This window comes from Chelonus insularis, unplaced genomic scaffold (genome assembly GCF_013357705.1).
Source record: "Chelonus insularis isolate UGA/USDA-ARS -01 unplaced genomic scaffold, ASM1335770v1 contig_139_pilon, whole genome shotgun sequence".
Classification (NCBI taxonomy): domain Eukaryota; kingdom Metazoa; phylum Arthropoda; class Insecta; order Hymenoptera; family Braconidae; genus Chelonus; species Chelonus insularis.
The window spans coordinates 1,845,945-1,865,769 of NW_023276379.1; the positions used below are offsets into that span (position 1 = coordinate 1,845,945).

Consider the following 19,825-nt stretch of genomic DNA (forward strand, 5'->3'; position numbering starts at 1 on the left):
TAATTATTATAAGCAATATGAATTTCATAAACAAAAATTAATAATTAATCTTTACTGTTATGATCATGATTTGGACGTACGAATTTATCATTTTTAGCTCATTGCATTGAATGTAAGGAACAGTATTTTGGCTGTTGGCCATAGCTGCCGGCAATTTGAGCTTTGATTAATTACACGTAAAAATAAACCACAGAATATTCTTTTAACATAAAAATATCATTTACAACTGAAAAAAGTACTCAAGTATTTATAGAGGATAAAACAATTTATCTTTTTCACAGTAATTGCTTCTATAAAATATCGATTTCCAGGAAAAAAAAAATTTCTGCCAACTTTGATCATTTCATAATTTATGATCAACGAAGAATAAAGTTTAATCCTCCGATCAAAAAAATATGTGGCCAACTCGCAACAGCTTCTTCCATTGACGGTCAGGAAAACAGTGCGTAGTTCCGGTCAGACCCTTCAGCTATAATTTTATTATGCTTCCCTTTTTTTATTTGTTTTTTGTACTCACTTATACAAGTTGGAATGATGCTCGCAAAGTAGTAATGCTGGTATAAACGATAAAAGCAAGTTTGCAACCAGCACATAAGATAGACAAGGAGATCAACAAACACCAAAGAAAGTAAGATTACAAAAGTTTTTATAAAAAAAAAAATTATTTACAAGGCGTAGGTTTTTTTAATCCACCAATAAAAGACGATTTAGTTTTTTTAAGTGTTGGTACAAGATAAAACCGCTAAAAATCTTATCAACTTGTGTAATGAGTTTTTTTTTTCTCATCAGTCAAGTAAACAATCTTAGTTCTATGCTGTTCAGGAAATTGAAGTCAGAACTTGTAATTTACTTATTGCCTTATTTAGATTATTCATGTAATTATCAAGACAGATTTAGATATGGTGGCTATATATAACACATCATGTTGGAAATTCTCTTTCTAAGTAGAGAATATCTGGCAGTTCTGTGTATGCAAAACAAACCATCAAATTATTCCAAGTTAATCGACAACATGTGAGCAGGATCTAACGCTGCATATTACCTATGTATATTACCATAGATCCCATTTCCCTCTCATATTCTAGATTCACTGTGAACTTGATGTGGAGAAATGAGCTGTACGATCATAATAGCATCCACTTAAAAAGCCCAATTACTTGACTTCTACACTTTCAGTTTGGAGAATATTTAAACGATGAATAAATTTCTGATGTTCAGTAATATTCAATGAATTTTCGTAGAGCTCATTAAAATATCTATTGAGGTAGTTTGATCGAAAATATTATGGAATGGAGACCGTAGCACGTTTCTTTTGGCATAGATTATTCTATTCTTCAAAATCAACTGTTAAATTATAGAGTTTGAATATAATTAAAGAAGAGAAATGTTCTAATAATATATATAAAAAAGAAGTTTTCCATGAAATTTCAAAAGAACGTATTACTTTTCTTACAAAAGAGATAAATTCCTGAAAAAAATTAATCTAAAAGTGATAGTCCACAGATGATGATTCTCACGAAGTGTAAGAAAGTGTCTCAGTGATAAAAATGCTTTTAAAACTTTTTCTTTATGCTGTCATGTAGACACTGAGCATAATCAAGAGTTTGGAGGTAGTTGAGCCGCTCAGCAAGAAGCTATGTAGCAAGAATCTCTTGGTGGTCGACAAGCAGACGTTATCTCACGATGTCTGGAAATCCAGGGGGAGATGTGTAGAAGTTGTTGAACGCGTCATATCCCGCAAACTGGATCCGGGAGATCAGAGACATGTGTGTTTCTCTCATTGGCACTTTGCTTCTTTGATGATGTTGGTAGTCAAGTCTCTTCATTCATCTTTTCTGAAAGCAGTCAGTCATATTGAAGATAGTGAGACATGTAGGATCAGTCAGTAACTCATCATTATCGTCAATTCCATGAATATTTGTTTAAAATAATTGTTAGAATAAAACTTGAATTACCAATAAAATTGGTTGTTCAGTTCAATAAACTAGTGATCAATTTTCCATGGATCAAGCAGGATGACTAAGTGTAATTGCATTGAATTTTGTTTTTCGAGTTCAAAGACATATCAAAGATTGAAGACTTCACAGAGAAAAGAATCTTTTGGGGTCTGTATAAGACATCACCGAGAGGGAAATAAAACACCCAGAGGTCAAACTAGAAAGCTTAGTGTACGATACGATGTTGTTAGACCTACGGGAAATCTAGAAAGGTAAGATAGAACTTTAAAATATGCGGACTTATCACGTTTGCTGCAAAGTAATCGAATTTTTCATGAATTTCCGCAGATTTAGGACCAAAGTCTGTGACTTTTTACGTTTGTTCAAGAATAGAAATAGTCCAATTTACATTTAAAATCCATCAAATGAAGCCAAAATTACAATAACGGGTTTTCTCTTACTTCCGCTTTATGAATACAACAACACTATATCGATAAAATAGAAACATTCCATTTCTATTGGTCATTTGTTATCTTGATTATTTCACGCTGTCTGATGCTCTCCATTCATATCTCAAACTGTATGTAGTGAATAATAGGTACAAGACAGAATTCCAATAGAAGGCACGAATATTCCAAACTTCCTCAGATCAAGTGGCAACCAATCCAATTCAGATTCGATTAATTAGTTAGGAACGTGATACGGATGACAAATCATTGATATCTATGGTGCAATATAGAAGTAGTTTATCATGAATAATATTAATATACTAAAGTATCTGTCATTATTTCAAGCAGAGTTGTAGGTAGATAAATTGTTTCATGCTGATTTTATCCAATGTTAGGGGAAGTGTGCTAATTAGCAGCTAAAGAGTCACTGATCTATTTCAAGTACTGTTGGAACTATTATCGAAAGCTACTAGCTATCTATAGTCAAGGAGTTTGTGACAGTTAACAAAGTTTACTGTTAATTAATTTTCCTTAATTTGTTTCCTTAGCTTAAACATGTCCATGTGGATCCCCAGATCTTGGGATTTAGGATTCATTTGCTTGTAATCACCTTAATGTACTTTGGAGAATTCTCTGAATGGTAAAAAAAAAATGCATTTACATGAAAAAAAAAGTGTGGCAAAAAATTCTGGAATATTTCAAAAGGTGGATTTTTCTTTTAAAAAAAATTAACATTCTAAAAAATGGTTTAATTATTGATATTAAATTTTTAAAAGTCTAATAATATTTAACAATAAATATCTAGGTATTATCTTCTGGCATAAAATCACTAGTTTTAGTTATTTAAACAGTCGGAAAAATTAAATAAATATTAAATTAAAAGTTTTGTCTGATCCAACTTTATTCAGAGCAAAACCAACATCAAATGTTTCTATATGATATTTACTCTGCTTGGCTTTCGAATGCTGCTGTAAGATACGGGAAGAATGCTTTTATAACTGTTCCTAACAAAAAATGATACTGTTAAATCCATAGAATATAACAAATTGAATATCACCATTATGATAGAGAATAATTTATTAATGTAGGCGGTTTTCACGTCAAATTCACATTAGTATAATTAATAAATTCTCTTGTATTACAATCGATTCATCATATGAATATGAAGTGAAATTGAATTAAATCGAACTTGAATATTTCTCAAGTACATTAACAAACCATGTTTTAGTATTCAATCAATTTGTTTTCCTCAAGTAAAATTAATCGTGATGTTGAAGAAAAAGTGTTGTGAATTATAATCAATGACATTATAATTGATCAAGATTTATTATTCAAGTCATTCATATTTGTTATGAATGTAAAGTTGATACTGAAGGTTTTATTCACAACAATTAATTCCCTTATTTTTATTTTTAAAGCTTAACATCAGCTATTTATTCAATGTCAATAATTTTTTATATTTAAATAAGATTGTGATGTCGAGATGGAGAGATCCTCTTCTTGAAAGAGTCAAGAATAGAGATATTACAATTTATCCTTTCAATAATCACTAATAGAAATAGAATAGCTAATTGGTATTTATTTATTTACGATACTTAATATATTCAATTAATTGACTCTTAATTATCAATAAGTAACTAATTGAATGTCAGCAAAATATTTCCAACATGTAAATATACGTTTAATATGTGCTACCAATAGTCTGGGTTCGATGCACGCGCGCAGGATTTTCTGCATCTTGCACTCGTCCTTTTCCTCTCACCTCCTTCCTTAGCTCTACAAATCCAACTCTTTGGCTCGGCAGTCGCGCCTGGATCGTTGCGTCGTGAGTGTCTAGTGTTTTCTTATTTAAAGGAAATATTTAAATAATGTCTTTTACATTTTAATACATTTTTGAATGATATTTAAATTTTTCCAACAAATTATCTGCTCGAGTTATTTTAGATTGAAGCTTTTTAATGTCAAATAAATCAAGCTGTTCATTTTTGTAGTGTACTTCAGTGTGTTAATCAGATGTGTATGCTTATAATGGTTGCATAATTAAATTGCGTAAATAGGAGATTAAGTTGCTGTGAGTCGACCTTTCTCGCGTGTGCATTGTGAATCGCGTGCGACGATCCATCTGATTTTTGCGGCGTGTCTTGCTTAATATAAATCCTGGGAAAATTTACCTATGTATGTAGACATACAATATATACATCTTCCGCTTGAGTGCTACTTGTAAAGTAATAACGTGCTCCGGTGAATGTGTTTTATAAGGCTGTTATTATTATTTATCATTTCCATTGGAAGTATCTTGAAAGCTTTGAGCCGACAATTGTAATAGCCGGCACATAGTGAAAGTTTCATTTTCATGACGGAAATTAATTTATATATTGTTGAGTACATGTGATTCACACCACGTGGGTCGGATTCAATTATATCAGGTCTAGTTATTTTTGTAAAGTTAAGCTGGATAATTTCAAGATCGATTGGAAGGGAAATCGGTCGGACGATCGATATAATAATATCCTGGAAGAACTCGTGTTTAGGTGAGGAATTTAATTAAATTTGTTCTCTATTAATAATCCTGCTACAGAAATGAGTACTTTATTTTTTCTTATTAAAAAAAATTTTGTTGAGTTGCAGCTTAAAATTAATCTCATGACTCTATTAAATATTTTTTTTATTCAGTAAACAAAATATTTATTAATCTATTGCTCACAAGCTGTAGATGTAATAGATTTTTTTGCAAAAAAATAATTCTGCAATGTTGAGAAGCTGAGTGAATGGATGTGAATTAATTTGCAATCTTTTTTAATTGCAAAATCTTATTATTGAAATTTATTTATTATTTATTAGAATTTTTTTTTGATATTTAAAAAAAATTTTAATTAAATAAATTAACATAAGACATCTAAGGCAACTAATTTCATGGCAATATAATGAAAAAAATTTTTTATTAACAACCTAGTGTCAAAATGAAATTATTTTGATAGAATTTTATGATGGTGTTAATTTAATTAAAAGAATTTTCTGTTAACTAAATTTAAAATTATTTTATGCAAACTATGGAGTATTTGAGAATGGAAGATAAATGGAATATTTCCTGCAAAAAGATTATTATTGAATGAAGTCATTCATAAAATATATTTCTCTTATCAATGTCATGAATTAAATGAACGATCAGAAAGTCGTTTTACAACATTACTAATCTTTTTAAAATTATTAATAGACCGATTTACATTCTGAATGAATTTTGTACTACTGACACTTGCTATAAGAACCGCCATCTTAATTGAAATGTGCTTCGTACCAAAGCTAAGCACGAACGCGACATAATTCACATAGACACATGAGAGAATTCACATTTACATTCACAAACTACTTCTATTTATTAGACCCTGAAAAATTGATAAAAATTTGCATAAAAAAAATTGGCAGCAATACAGATACATATTTGTCTCTCAAAAAAAGTTATTAAACTCTCGAGATAAGCTAGTTGACGTGTATTCGGTTTTGATGACGAATTTTATGGGAATAATCGTTGATCCCTGACCTAGATCTTCATGCATGATTACACCTGAAATTGCATCAAGCTAAAATAAATAGAAAAAAAGGACACAATTAAATAAAATCCATCAATATGGCAATATGTGAATTTTCGGGGCTACAAGAACCAACTGCTTTCACTCTCATCTACTCTATTCCTTTTTGAGCAGTTTACATTGCCATGACCCAAAAACATCACGACTGACCGAAAGCTGTTCGTGTACAAAAATAAACTCAGCTACTTGAAAATTGACAACTCCTAAGTACATAGGTAGAAATGATGAGTGTACCTTTTTTTTTATCAAGAAATCTTGCTATATCTGAAGACAAACATCAACAAATCCCATTAAAATTTCATCCTTCAAACTATTTTTTAGTTTCTGTCAATTTCATCAGTGATTGCAGTTGCTAAGAGACAATGTCAATAATCTTGGGTATCATTGCAATAATTTCCTTCAGTTTTATTTCACTCAGCAGATGGATGAGTGTTTTTGTATTCTGCTAAAAATTCCAGTCGATTAATTGGAATGTTTTCTGCTGAAAAAATGAACAAAACTCATGTTTCTCCTCGAATTAAGAAGTTTTTGCCATAGAAGTTTAGAGTTTAAAATTCATGACTGTGTTAAGCAGACGTTGCTATTTTTCTTCTTCGTTTACTTTTACAATTTAGCCATTGCAAAAGCTGATGCTTTTTTTATGCAATATATATACTGGTATATATATAGACATCTTCGAGTATGAGAAAGGTACTAGCAAAAAGGCAAAGTCTAGCTGGATACTACCTACTTCCAGCGTTCCATGATGCAGCCTCGTAAATTACTATTAACCCTCAAACTTTCTACGGAAGTAAGAGACGATGGTAGAGAGGCACAAGAAGTTCCTTAGTGTGTCGTGCATGTGATGCTGGTTGAGGTTTTGGTACACCTGAATGTACTTGTCTCTTTTTGTTGTTAGCATTATTGTGTCTTGTTGAGAGTCAGCTGAAAGTAGGTTCGATCTGAAAGCGAGGGATGACGTGTATCAAATGAAAATACTGTTGTATTAATGAGCCTGTAAACTCCAATTACAAGTTCAGTAAGTCTGATAATTATACGTCTACGGTGTTCACTCGAAAAATGTCTCAAGTTAACAGTGAAGATTTTTAATCAAGTAACTATAAAATAATTGACGAGAAAATGTTTTATTGTTGTACCGACAATCAATCAGGTCATTTACATAAATTTACATCACTTACTTATAAGAACTTATTTTAAATATTTTCCTACCAGACTTACTGAAACCATCTAATGAAAACCTTTCTGTTTTTATTAAGTTTTTTGTAATTAATTTTGAAGTAACTTCATTTTATATATTTATTTTTAAAAAAAAACCATGCTGTGAAGATGGATTGCATGGTGTTTCTAGTAGACATTAAGAAAAAGATAATTAATATGAATTAGTAGATGTTAAAATCAATTGGAAAGACTACAAGATAACAATAATTATCCTATAACCTTTTTAAAAATAAACAATTTGTTTTTTTATGAAAGTTTTTTTGATATTCATCTGAATAATAAATTCTTGATTAAATTTAATGAAATAGTTGAATTATTTTATTACAATTGTCTAAACATCGATAAAATATTTAATTAAAAAAAATTGATGTCAATGTAAATTTTCAAGAAGATTAATTTCACGTCTGACTAAAAGTACTCTGAATAGACTAATAATTTTAAAAATGATTAAATTTAGTATGAAATACCATTAGATAAATTCTGAAATATAGTTGTTTGTTTAATAATGATGTTTACTCGACATTCATTCGGCTGATCTTAAAATAAATTGGCTATTAATTGTAGTATTATACATAAATCTTTCATAACGAAATATTTCTTCAAGAGGTACTTTGGAATATATATTTTTACTTACACATACGCATTTATTCATGTGTACTCTCTAAAATCAAATAAGCCTCTTTCATGTTCAGCGACATGAACGCGAGCATGGAAAATTGATAGACGAGATATTGAATCAGTCTGGCGCACAGCCCACATATACTTCTACAATTAACGTCAATTACACCGTTCGTTAAGGGTTGCATCCTCACGTTTTTAGTGACCACTTCTCTAGCATCTAAATGCCTCATGCTTGTTATAATTTCCTTTTGGAAAAAAAATACTTTTGATTTATCATCATTTTTCTATTCTTTTCTACCAACACTTTTGGTATAAAGCTTTTTAGAGTTCACTTCCACTAGCTGTTTTTATCTCCAAGATCACTTGGCCATTGAATTCGAAACAATTGGTTTCGTTCTAACGAGAACTAGAGTATTCCCGAGAGATCGAGATTCCAGTTTGTGAAATTGAATGCGATATGCTGAAGAGGCCTTCATGCTAATTCGTGGCTTGACCTAGTGCGTTGAAACCACCTGGAATAATCATGACAATTATTGCTCTTAGAGGCATGTAGGTAGATGTTAATCAACGATTGAGTTATAGAGATAATCCATAAGGAGAACACTTCAGGCAGAATGAGGAATGTGTGAAAATACTTAGATCGTTAATGACATTCACTTTTTTGCTTTGCGTTTTAAATTTATAGCACGTGTTATTTTAACATACTTCGCCGCTTTATGTTCCCTTTTAAGAACTTAAATAAATTTGAATTAGCTTTAAAATAAATTATCAACAAAACAAAACATCTATTTAAAAGTTTTAAATGGATCTGTTTGTCAAAATTAATTGATGATCGTTTTTTTTGTTTACAAATGAAAGATCATATCAGTTTGTTCGTGACAATAGAATTGTGATAAAATTTTTCATTTTATTTTTTTTTTGTAGAGTTTTCATTTTTTTTTATCTTACATCGCTAATATTTTATACATTTTTTTATAGAATTTTTATAACAGTGAAATAATTTTTCAGGGCAATCAATAAATTACATTTTTTCCACACTTTATCATGGTACGAGCTTTTCTAAGTTCCAAAAAGGCTTTTTGACAGTTAATATATTTATTGGAATCATTGTAAATTTAATTCAATGCACCAATATTTTCTTTAATTCATTTTTACCTCATGATTCAAATAATAAAAAAATGATGAACATTTTTTTTTAATTTGTTCAATAAAATTATGGTCAGAATATCATTATTTTTCTTTATTATCGAAGTTTTGTTCTTCAAAAAAAAAATATTTACTGCATTTTATGACTGTATTTTTTTTTAATGAAGTTATTCAGTACTTCAAGACTAATAAATTTATCCTCAAGACGAAAAAAAATGTATTAATTATCATCAAACTTTCCTCTGAGTAAAAGCCATAAAAAAAAAAGTAATCCAGAAGTCAATATACATAACTGGATCATACATATTTATTACACATTTATTTAGAATTTATTGAATAAATTTATGGATTTATATATTCAAACATCTTTATACAATGCAGATTCACATGATCACATTTCACACTACATAAATTGTCAAGTCTCCATTCAGTCAAATGATAATTATAGTTTAATTAATGTCTAATATAATGCCAAGCCATTTATGCCAAGAGAGCAACGTATGATTATGTGATCTTCAGAGAATATTATATATAATAGCTTCAAAAGCTGAAATAAACACATTTATTACCCTAAATAAAATCATTCACATCAGTAATTACCTCAATAATCATACACATTGATTAAAGAAAATGATTTATTAATTGGAAGATTATTAATTAATAAAATTCCCATAAAATCATTTTCTATAAACAATACTCGACATGATTATTTTTTAGAAAATTATTAATTAAGCCCAGTAGCAATAAAAGATGGCACTTTCAAGTGCATTAAAAGTCACTAGAATGTTCATCAAATGTAATACTAAAACACTTTGAATGCATTGAAATAAAATACTACGATTTTCAGGAATGAATAATCACTTAATGGCCTAGGTTTTATTTTCTTTTCTGGGCCTGAACTTGTATGTCATGTTCAGAACCCCATATTAAAACCAGATTTAAATTTTTATCGAGGAATTTAAAAATGAATCATTCATGGTGAATTTTCCTATTAAAGTGATATTGAGGAAATAAAATTTCATTGATAGTTCAATAAAATATGCAGTTAAATAAATGGTACTTTGTAGAATGATTTGAGAAATAAGAACCAATCAGGGGTGAAATGATCGAAAAAAATAATAAAGGAAGAAGAGTAAACCAGTAACAGTAAGAAATTTGATTTAGTAAATCTACGACAACTCAGCATTTCTCAGTAGCACTTCTCGGCAAATCAAATATCTCCAGGGATAAATTCTTGGTCTCCATGGAATCGGGTACACACCTATATATTATGAGTCTTCACTATCACTTTTCTCCTTTGCTTTTCTGTGAAAAATCTGCTTCACGACGATCGAGATGGATTGGTGAATCACAACGGGCGTTCATGGGGAGTCGAGTTTACGAGTCGCTGACTTCTTCGGACGTGGAAATATTAGAGAGAAGCGGCGGCTGCTGCGACGTTCACTTGGCTGATCTATAGAGAGATATATGTGGATATAAATTCAGATCAAGTATTTATACTTTCATGAGTTAGCACTTTTACCTCTTTTAGTCATTCCAAGTCATTTTGGTGTATTTGGAGAAGGTCTTTTTAGATCAAGACTTCAAAGTTTTGCAATCAGTTGAAATAAAAATAATAATTAAACCTTTTAAAGCTAGAAAAAGAATCATTTCCCCTGAGGGAAACAATATCTCTAGCTAATGCATCTTTTGGATTGCTTAGTCCACACTTTCTTCTCTTGTAGCACAGCAGAGCATTTTTAAGCACTCAAAAAAGTGTAAAATTGGCGACAATTGTTGAATCCAAGATTTTTCTAATACTTGGCATGGTTCCTGCATACGTAATATAATACTAGAACGTGTATAAGCTCCTTTTCCTTTGGCTTCTTGTTATCGACCAACCACTTTAAAGTTGCACCCTCGTGCTCTCTAAATCCTCACCAAGGAGTGCAAAGACCTCGTTGGGATGCACAAATCTCCCATGGCGAAAGTTTATGTCGCTAATAAATTCTCACCGTTTGAACTTGCCTTCTAACACCAAGAGTCTACTTTTGGATCAAGTATTATATCAAACAAAATATGTCTGCTTCTTTGGTCTTTGATAGTGACATAAGTAGATTTTAGAATAACTATATACTAAAATTCATTTTAGAATACATTCCACATGGAAATTCGAATCCCATGATAGAGTGAAAGATGGTTAACCGCTTGTCGAAAAGTTACTTTCGAACTCATGATAATGCTTCTGGAACTCGGACGTTCATCCTTTATTGTCCCTTATATTCTCGAGCATTCAGCAGTTGGGATTAATTATTTGTGAGACAGTTACCAAATTTATCATTTGAGTAATCTAGTTAGAAACTTGCTTCTGATTGTTCTCCAGATAACATTTAATTACCTGAGTGTCATTATTTTTTTTTGTTTAATATTCTAAGTGCAAATATGAAAGAACTTTTGGCATCAAGTCATACAGGAAAACATGTAGAGGATTTTTTTTTGTTGTCTGCTATTTTTTTTTAAATTTCAATCTTTATTAAGACTGGAAACCAAATCTGGTCTTGGACATCGTGCTTCAATCACTCATACTAGTGGTCGATTTCATATTTCATTCAAAACTCCTTCCATGATAGATCTTGGGTAACATGAGACTGATTGAATTTTTTTGCCACAGGTTTATCATTTTATTTTTAAGACAATGTCTTAATTATTAACTTGAATAATAAGATAATATTTTGTTTAATATAACTTTACAACAAAATATTTTAATTAAACAAAAAATTTATTATTATTTATTAATTTAAAAAAAAAAAATTAGAAAGCTAATTTAAACAATATATGAAACATTTATCTAATTATTTCGATTGTGAACAAAAACAATTTGGTGGATGTACTAGATGCAAAAAGGGACGAAATATATTGCCAAGCAATTTCAATTTGAACTCAAGCGCGTAAGGCAATTTCATCTTTGTATACTTAATAGAATAATGTGTCATGTGCATTTCTATCGTCTTTCCTTCGTTACTCGATAGATAATTAACTTTACACCAATTCCATATATTTTACTCACGCTTTACAAATGTAACATCATTAGCAACTCGTTAATAACATTATTTAATAAGATGATCTAGATATTTATTAGAGATAAAACAATTTATGGATTTAAATAATACGAAAGTTTGCTTGGAATACTCTTTAAGTGGCTATAAAAAAACAGTGTCTTCTTCCCAACATTGTCATTTTTCAGAGTAATCAGAGTGATCATAAATCACTGCTTAATGGCGTCGTTGGCGCGAAATTGCCGGAAGCCAATGGATCTCCCTGAACGAGAGAAAGTGTCCAAAAAAAGAAAATGAAAAGGAAAAAATATCAAGAATTAAGAATAATTCTATAGGGCTTTAATAACATGGAAATGACAGTTATTGTAAATTTAGATGTAACACGTGTGAACTCGAGTATACAAAAGATAGTCAATTGGTTGTCATTGGATATGAGGGTTGGAAATTCTTATAAAAAGGCTCTAAAATGACCACACAATTCTTTGAGGGACAATATGTATATATACAAATGGAAATAACAAAAAAGAAAAATGTTGTCTCATTTTCATTTCCAGACTACTCGTCGACCATGTACTTTTAGGGTAATGTAGCAACCCCTCTGATAAAAATGCCTGTAAAAAAACAACCCTCAAGGATGTGTAATGCAGGTTCTCATTAAAAACCTCAAGCTAAAATATTCGTCAAAGAGTAACTTATGTCATTCTTAATTTCTATATTAATATGGTTTTTTAAAGTATATTACTATTTTAATAACTTGATTTTTACAGAGGAAAATTTATTAAAAATGTTGTAGTAATAGTGAATTATTTATTTTAATTGTATGCCGAGTGTTCCTCGGCGTTTTGCAATACCTCCTTTTTGCTTTATTACGAATATATTTACACTATATTATTTTTTTCATGGAAATTTAAAGAACCGTTTTTGAATTAATGTTATAAAACCTAGTCTTGTAATCAATCATCATTAGTTCAAATAGAGACAGCAGTAGATTTGATTTTGAATAACTCGAGTTCTAAATGATTAATCGAATTTTTTTTTTGTTGTAACAAACGTTTTATTTTTTTAATAATCTTTGACTCTAATGTAGTAAAATTAATCTTAAGAAATAATTAATCTCAATTGAAATACTGTAAATCGAAAACGTCTAGCCAGCTCAAGTCTTAGTCAGAAACTGAAAATATAATCAAATCAGTCATGTTTCGCTATAAATAAATTAAAATACCTAGTAATAATTCTTTTAATCAACAAGAAATAATTTTATCTTGTTATTCAGCATTCAAACATAAAAGCTGAAATAATATGCTAATAAATTGAGTCACAAAGTTGATATTTGTCCTTTAAGATTATGAATGTTATCACTTGGACTATGTCAATACGTACTCCATACAAGTTTTTTATTAATGAATTTTCCAACCTTATGCTGATTATCCACTTTGTATTAGCTATTCTACTATTTCGTCATGGACTTTGACGATTACGTAAATGTACATAGAACTATTGAACATGCTTACGAGACGTACTGACTCTTTTGCATAATTTCACCCAGTTAGCTTATCTTTTTTGCTGGCAATGCCATAAATTATACTCGCAGTATTACATGCATTTATCTGCCAAGCGACTACACTAAGCTATTCAACCATAGACCCACATTCCACAAAGAAAGTTGGATACCAACCACAATCTTCCTGACGTTCTTTGTACACACTTAGACCCTGTCTTACATTTGAATTCGTAGGAAATGGAACCACAGAAAAAAAATTCGCGTTATATACTTGAGAAATTCAGCATCTCAACCCTACTCTGTATGCCATATAAGCTATGTTAAATCGACTCCATTTTTCTTTATAAAAGAGCATTGGTCACTATAATAATCATTCCACAGCCATTAAATTTATTTATATAACACCGCAAAAAAATAGATAATGCTTTTTGTTAATTTCTACAAATGGAATAAAATAGTAAAGCATTTTATTTTATAATAAAATTCATCGTTGTGGTATCAGTGAAATTTCATTATTTAAAATTCCATTTCAATTTTATTTTAGAAAACAAAAATTAATTTTTGTAAATTTTAAATAATTATTTAAAAAATAAAAAAAATATTTACCACCAGTTTTTCACAACACTTCTTGATATTTTTCATTTTTCTCATTCACTTTTAGCATTTATTAAAACTCATTATTCAAGCCAAAGAGACGCTTGTGTACTAACAATTACTGAATTAAACAGTAAATAAATTTTTTCAACTTAACTTACTTCCCCAACAGTGATTTACAATAGCTGTATAATTGAATAGATTAATTAAAATAATGTATAAAACTTGAATGAATTTTTTTCATAAAATTATCTCGGTCGGTAATTATTATTACATACTTTGGCTCTCAAAGGAAAGATATTGCGAGAGAAAAAAGTTGTATCAAAGTTTTTAAAAAACTTTAAATATTGGAATAAGTGTTCACGATCGTATACAAACTTTAACTTATTCTGTATCCATCTTAGATACTCGAGCACAACTTTTTATATTTTATTTATCAAAAAAGGAAACATGTAAACTTGACCAATTTAAAGCTTTTATATTTCAAACATGGCTATCTATGGCCTGATATTATTTTATTCACAAGAGCACGTACTGTAGTCATTTTCTGAACTCGAATGACTCGATTTATAAAATTAGAAAAATCATAATTCAGAGATGACTTCATCATGCAAACATTGCAAAATGTTAAACCAATATGTGGAATGTAAATGTCGATATTATCGCATACATTTTAAAAATCATTCCTCTTCATACAGCATTCATTCATCTGTTCTCAATTTCATGCCATCAATTTCCCCATTCCGAAAGATTAAATTCTTCAGAGAAGTTCCTTCCAAGACTGTAATCTCTTATTACTTTGATAATTTTTTTTTATGATCACATTCAAATAATTTTATCAGCGAAATTATGATTATGGAATGACTTTTCTCATTTAGCTATTGTTAATATCCATTACAAGTAGTTAATAACCATTATTATTCTACATTCCTACCATTTTTTGTCGTTTTATCTCAATATTCTTAATTGATAAAGCTGCAAAAAGTCGTACGTAATAGTTCAACTAACTTTACCAATGAAACTTTAATGAGAAAAGGATTATTGATATAACATAAAAGTTAAGAGCTCGACGACTATAATCGGTTGCCTAATATAAAAAGTTTTCGGTGAAAAATTAAAAGTTTATTATTGTTATCAAGTTAGGAAAGATGAGATTGATTATTAAATTGTCGTGGAAAATTATCAACAACTTCTGGAATGGAATATTTTTTATCAAGAAATTTTTAAAGTTTTATTCAAATTTCGATTGCTGGGAAAATTAATTTGTGTTGGTTGGTGTTGCATGGTTCTTTTTTTTTCTTTTTAATTCTTCATTTTTCCATTTACTTCGTAGATAGATGTTGGAATCTCTTTTGAATCTGTGAAAAATTTTACAATGTGCAATTTCTAGAGTCAATTGGTGAATCATTTTTTTTGTGATGACAATCTTTTTTTAATTAAAAAAGAAACAGAGTTTTTTTAAGGAGTTATTTTGTTGGATATTCCGACATTTAATTCAAAAATAAAAAGGGATTGAAGCAGTGATTGACTTAAATTTAGATCCAGAAAATTTATTTGAATGAATTTTTGGTAAGGAAATAATGAAAAAATTATTTTTAGGAGATTATTTGAAATAAAATACTTAAACAACGATTTTTTTTTAAACAATTTATTGCTGTTCCAAAAGATTAATTATCGTTAAATAAATAATTAAGAATTGTTAGTAGTATCATTAATAACAGAATAATTATCGTACCCTTCATTCTTTCAAACTAGAGAAATTTTTCCGACAAAACAAATGCTTTACCGACGTCTAAATTAACTTCTCATCCAACTAAACGACCCTCGAAATTTAAAATTAGTTTTAAAAAATGTCGAAAACTTCTGCTATATCTGTTCTTTATATATTTTATTAAAACAGATTCTATTCATTAATATTTCTAACACTCATTTAAAAATTTCATTAAAATAACTGCAGTTTTTCCATTTCAATTTAATCTTACATACAGAATAATAATAAAAGAAGATTCATAAATAAGTATAATAATTATGTTGAACATACCTCACACATTAATGTCATAGTAATTACTTTTATTTAAAATCAGTTATATATTCACATTTTTTTTCTTGCTACATATACAGATTTTTAATGAACGTAAAAACGTGATCCTCAATGGTATATCAGTAAGAGAAAAGTTGGGAAGTAGAGTTGAATATATATACACAAGCATAGTCTCGGTCTTCATTTTGAAATGATCATCAAAAGATGAATGAGACGAAGCAATATATGAAAAAAGAGTACAATAGCTTTGAAAAGGTTTTCCACGCATTTTGGTTGTCTGTTTTTCTGTTCAGTTGATCTAAAGAAGCTTACTCAAAAACTTATATCAAAGCAAAGGCAAAAGGAATACATATATGGATTTCTATATTCATCCCCACTTTATATAACACACATGCACAAGTATTGATGTTCATTGTTATTATTTCTCCATGTTTCCAAGAATAATATCGAATCGAACCTTATATAATAACAAAAGTATACATTTTGTGGATTGAAGAAAAAATACTCGGTTATTTTAATTTACAATGCAAAGGAGCCAATTGACCTGCAGTGACTCGTAAAATTAATTCCTCCCTATTATGATAATAACGATCATATGGATGAAATCTAAATGACATTGAAGCAATTGAAATTCTCACAAGTTTATTTTCTCCATCGTTATCATACAAAGTCTACGCTTATGAACTATGGCTCTCTGCCTTTCGAACCATGGACCGTGTTCTCTTGTGGTACATTTACCTGCCAACCAACACGCCTACCTTGTACCTTCATTCAGCCAGGTATCGCATTTCCCGTTTCGTAGGTTCCCTGGAGTATACAAAAGGGCAAGCGACAGGTAAGCCATGAACAAAGGTACTTGAACGTCAAAAAATAATAAACCTGTGCGTTGAATATCAAGTCTTCAGGTCAAGTGCAATATTCTATCTATGGCTATGTGCTTTCAACTGCTTCACCACTAATAGAAAATGTCTCTGCGAAAAATCGGTTGGAAACATTCGAGAATGTTAGCTTGAGTTTGGTTGTTTATGACTGAAAGGTTGTTTTATAAAATTTAGATGGTTGAAAATTTTAGTTTAACTTTTTGTTTTTTGGAGTTTTTAAGTTTAATCATGTACTGAGAGATGAATTTATTTGGATTAGAGTTTTTAAACTTTGTTGACGACTAATTAATTTTATTAATAACTCTAGAAAATATTTATTTAGAGATTAATAAATGCACGTTTCAAAATAGTTCTGATTGGGTTGATTTTTTTTTTTAATTTGATATTCACTTTTTACCAATAAAAAATTGAATTTAATTAAATGATAAAAAAATAAAAGAAAATAGTAAATTCAATATGCTTTAATATACCAACATATTAATAAAATATTTAATTTCAGATAAATTAGCTTGTGAACAAATATATTTTATTTAATTCAATTCACTTTAATACTATTTATTTCAAGTGAATAATTATTTAATACACTAATTTACTCTTAAAAGCTCATTCATTAAAGTTTATCAAAATATATTAGAGTCAGTTAAATAAATATACGAAATAATTTAAATTACATCGTTATTAGTAATTGATCTATCTCAATTACTCTACAAGATTATTACACTACTATACAAATCTATGTGAATTAAAATCATACGCATTTAGTGTTTAATATTAAAAATATATATATAAACAATTGCAATATTAAACACAATTCATATGAGTTTTTTTAACACACCTTGAAAATATTTAATTTGCAAATTATAATTAAAACAATCCATAATTAAAAATCTAACATTTTTTTAACATAACCATTAATCAATGAATTTCTTTATAATTAAAAGACCCTTATCCTTTGCAATTATATGAAAAATGCAGAGATATTATTTACAAAAAAAAGTTAATTGTTTATTAGCAACTCAGATCAAACGTTTACTTCAAAGCTTATCACTTTTATTTTCATTTCCTTATTGCTCGGAAATAATTATCCACTCGACTAAGTTCACAAAATAACAAAATAGAAATAAGAATGTAATTTTACAACAATAAAAATCAGTAATGTTGAATATATAAACACGCGAAGACTATTGAAGTATGTGACATCGAACACGGATGAACGGAGGAGAAAGGGTTTTTCAGGTGTGTGAGCAGTTAGATCGGGAGGGATGAAAAAGCGTTGCAAAGAGCAGGAGGGTGGGAGTGACGAGTACATGAAGCATGCTTGCTCGTCAGTCGCTCCGGAAACGCGCAGCTGGCTAGACATAGTCACTACCTCATCGTTCATTCTTGTATGTATTCTTTCATTAAACAAGTTTCCCATTCATATCACGCGAAAGCATGTTTTTTTACTCATTCAATTACTGTTTGTGTGCTCCAATAAATATATATATTAGTTACTGCTAATTTTATTTTTTATCTTAATAATATGTGAAAGTGAAAGTTACCAATAAGTAATTATCTATTGTTAGTGTTTGATGTGAAGTGATTTAAGTGCCTTCGAGTTATTATTTTTATAAATAATTAATTATTATTTCCTTACATAACATAAAATGGTCAGCTTTAAAACAAACAATTGTTCGAGGTAAAATCAAATTTTTTCTTCCCCAAGTCTGAACAAAAGAAGGCTTTTTCTCGCCTTCATTTCACTCCTACATTATCTAAGATATATAAAATGTCGACGGTTATGAATGAGCAAATATTTCTCACAGTATAAGACCTCACTTTAAGTCTTGGCCGTATCTTATCACCCGTCCGGTTGCCGGCTCTTCGAAGCAACCCGTGATTCTGCGACTATGACATCTGTTTTCTAATGCCAATAGCCTTAAGCTTGTTGACTTTATGCTTGATAGCTTAATGTTAAATTACATATCATTTTTTATGTGTTGGAAAAAAATCAACATTTACTTGGGGTTATATAAAAACACATGAAGAAACTCAGTGCAGAATTACGACATGTAAATAAAAGTAAGATGAAGAAAGAGAGAGAGAGAAAGAAAACGATGATACAAATGATGATGACGCTATTATCATATGTGTAATTTGACTCATCCAAGTTTATTTAAATTATCGTCACGCACTACAGACTCTTGTGATGACCCTGACTATCCTCGAAAGCTATTGTAACTCGTCTCGTGTTTTTCTGAGGAATTTTTATTTTTATATCACTATACGAATCAAGATTTCATAAATAGCAATTTTTGACACACAATAGTCTTTGTTGATTTTCCAATTTTGTTTGATTTACTTTTGAAATCATTACTGTTCTCAAATATAGAAAAGCTGATTGTGAAATTTAATCCAGCTTTCTCATCAATAATCTCTCCATCGTCGAAAGATAAATTATTGTGTGGTATTTAATCTGAAGGTTTTAATAACAATATATAAAGTGATTTTCGATATTTTAAATGAAGCTGATTTCCCTCATAATAAATGATTAACAAGCTTAAATTTCCAATGGATTAATTTTCTATGTCGATTTTATATTAAATTCAATGACACGATATTCGTAGAAAAATTAATTTTTTACTATAATTTATATTTTTGGCAGTAAAGAATTATTAAATCTTCAATTATTAAGACAAAATATTTTTGAATTACTACTGAACATTGTTTTCCTTTTTTCAACGTAATGGTATTAAATATAAATTAAAATACTCATTTCAACTTTAATAAATACTTCATTAATTAATAAACAGGTCAATTTAGCAAGTGAATTAGT

The 19,825-nt window shown here is 29.2% G+C and overlaps 1 protein-coding gene across 10 annotated transcripts in view; it reads left to right on the top strand.

Moving 5' to 3' along the window:
* Nucleotides 1–19,825, top strand: part of kmr (kramer) — a 104,249-nt gene that overhangs the window by 6,057 nt on the left and 78,367 nt on the right. For 7 of the 10 annotated variants that reach the window (XR_004691223.1, XM_035096063.1, XM_035096065.1 and 4 more), the window contains exon 1: nucleotides 18,354–18,688. The exons of 2 other annotated variants lie outside the window; for them this stretch is intronic. Coding sequence is in view for 6 of the 8 variants with exons in the window: in XM_035096063.1 (XP_034951954.1) it covers nucleotides 18,657–18,688 (32 nt within the window). In the remaining 2 variants the exon portion in view is untranslated. Of the gene's footprint in view, nucleotides 1–4,190; nucleotides 4,918–18,353; nucleotides 18,689–19,825 lie in introns of those variants that run through there. One more of the 10 variants, XM_035096060.1, reaches the window with a different exon arrangement.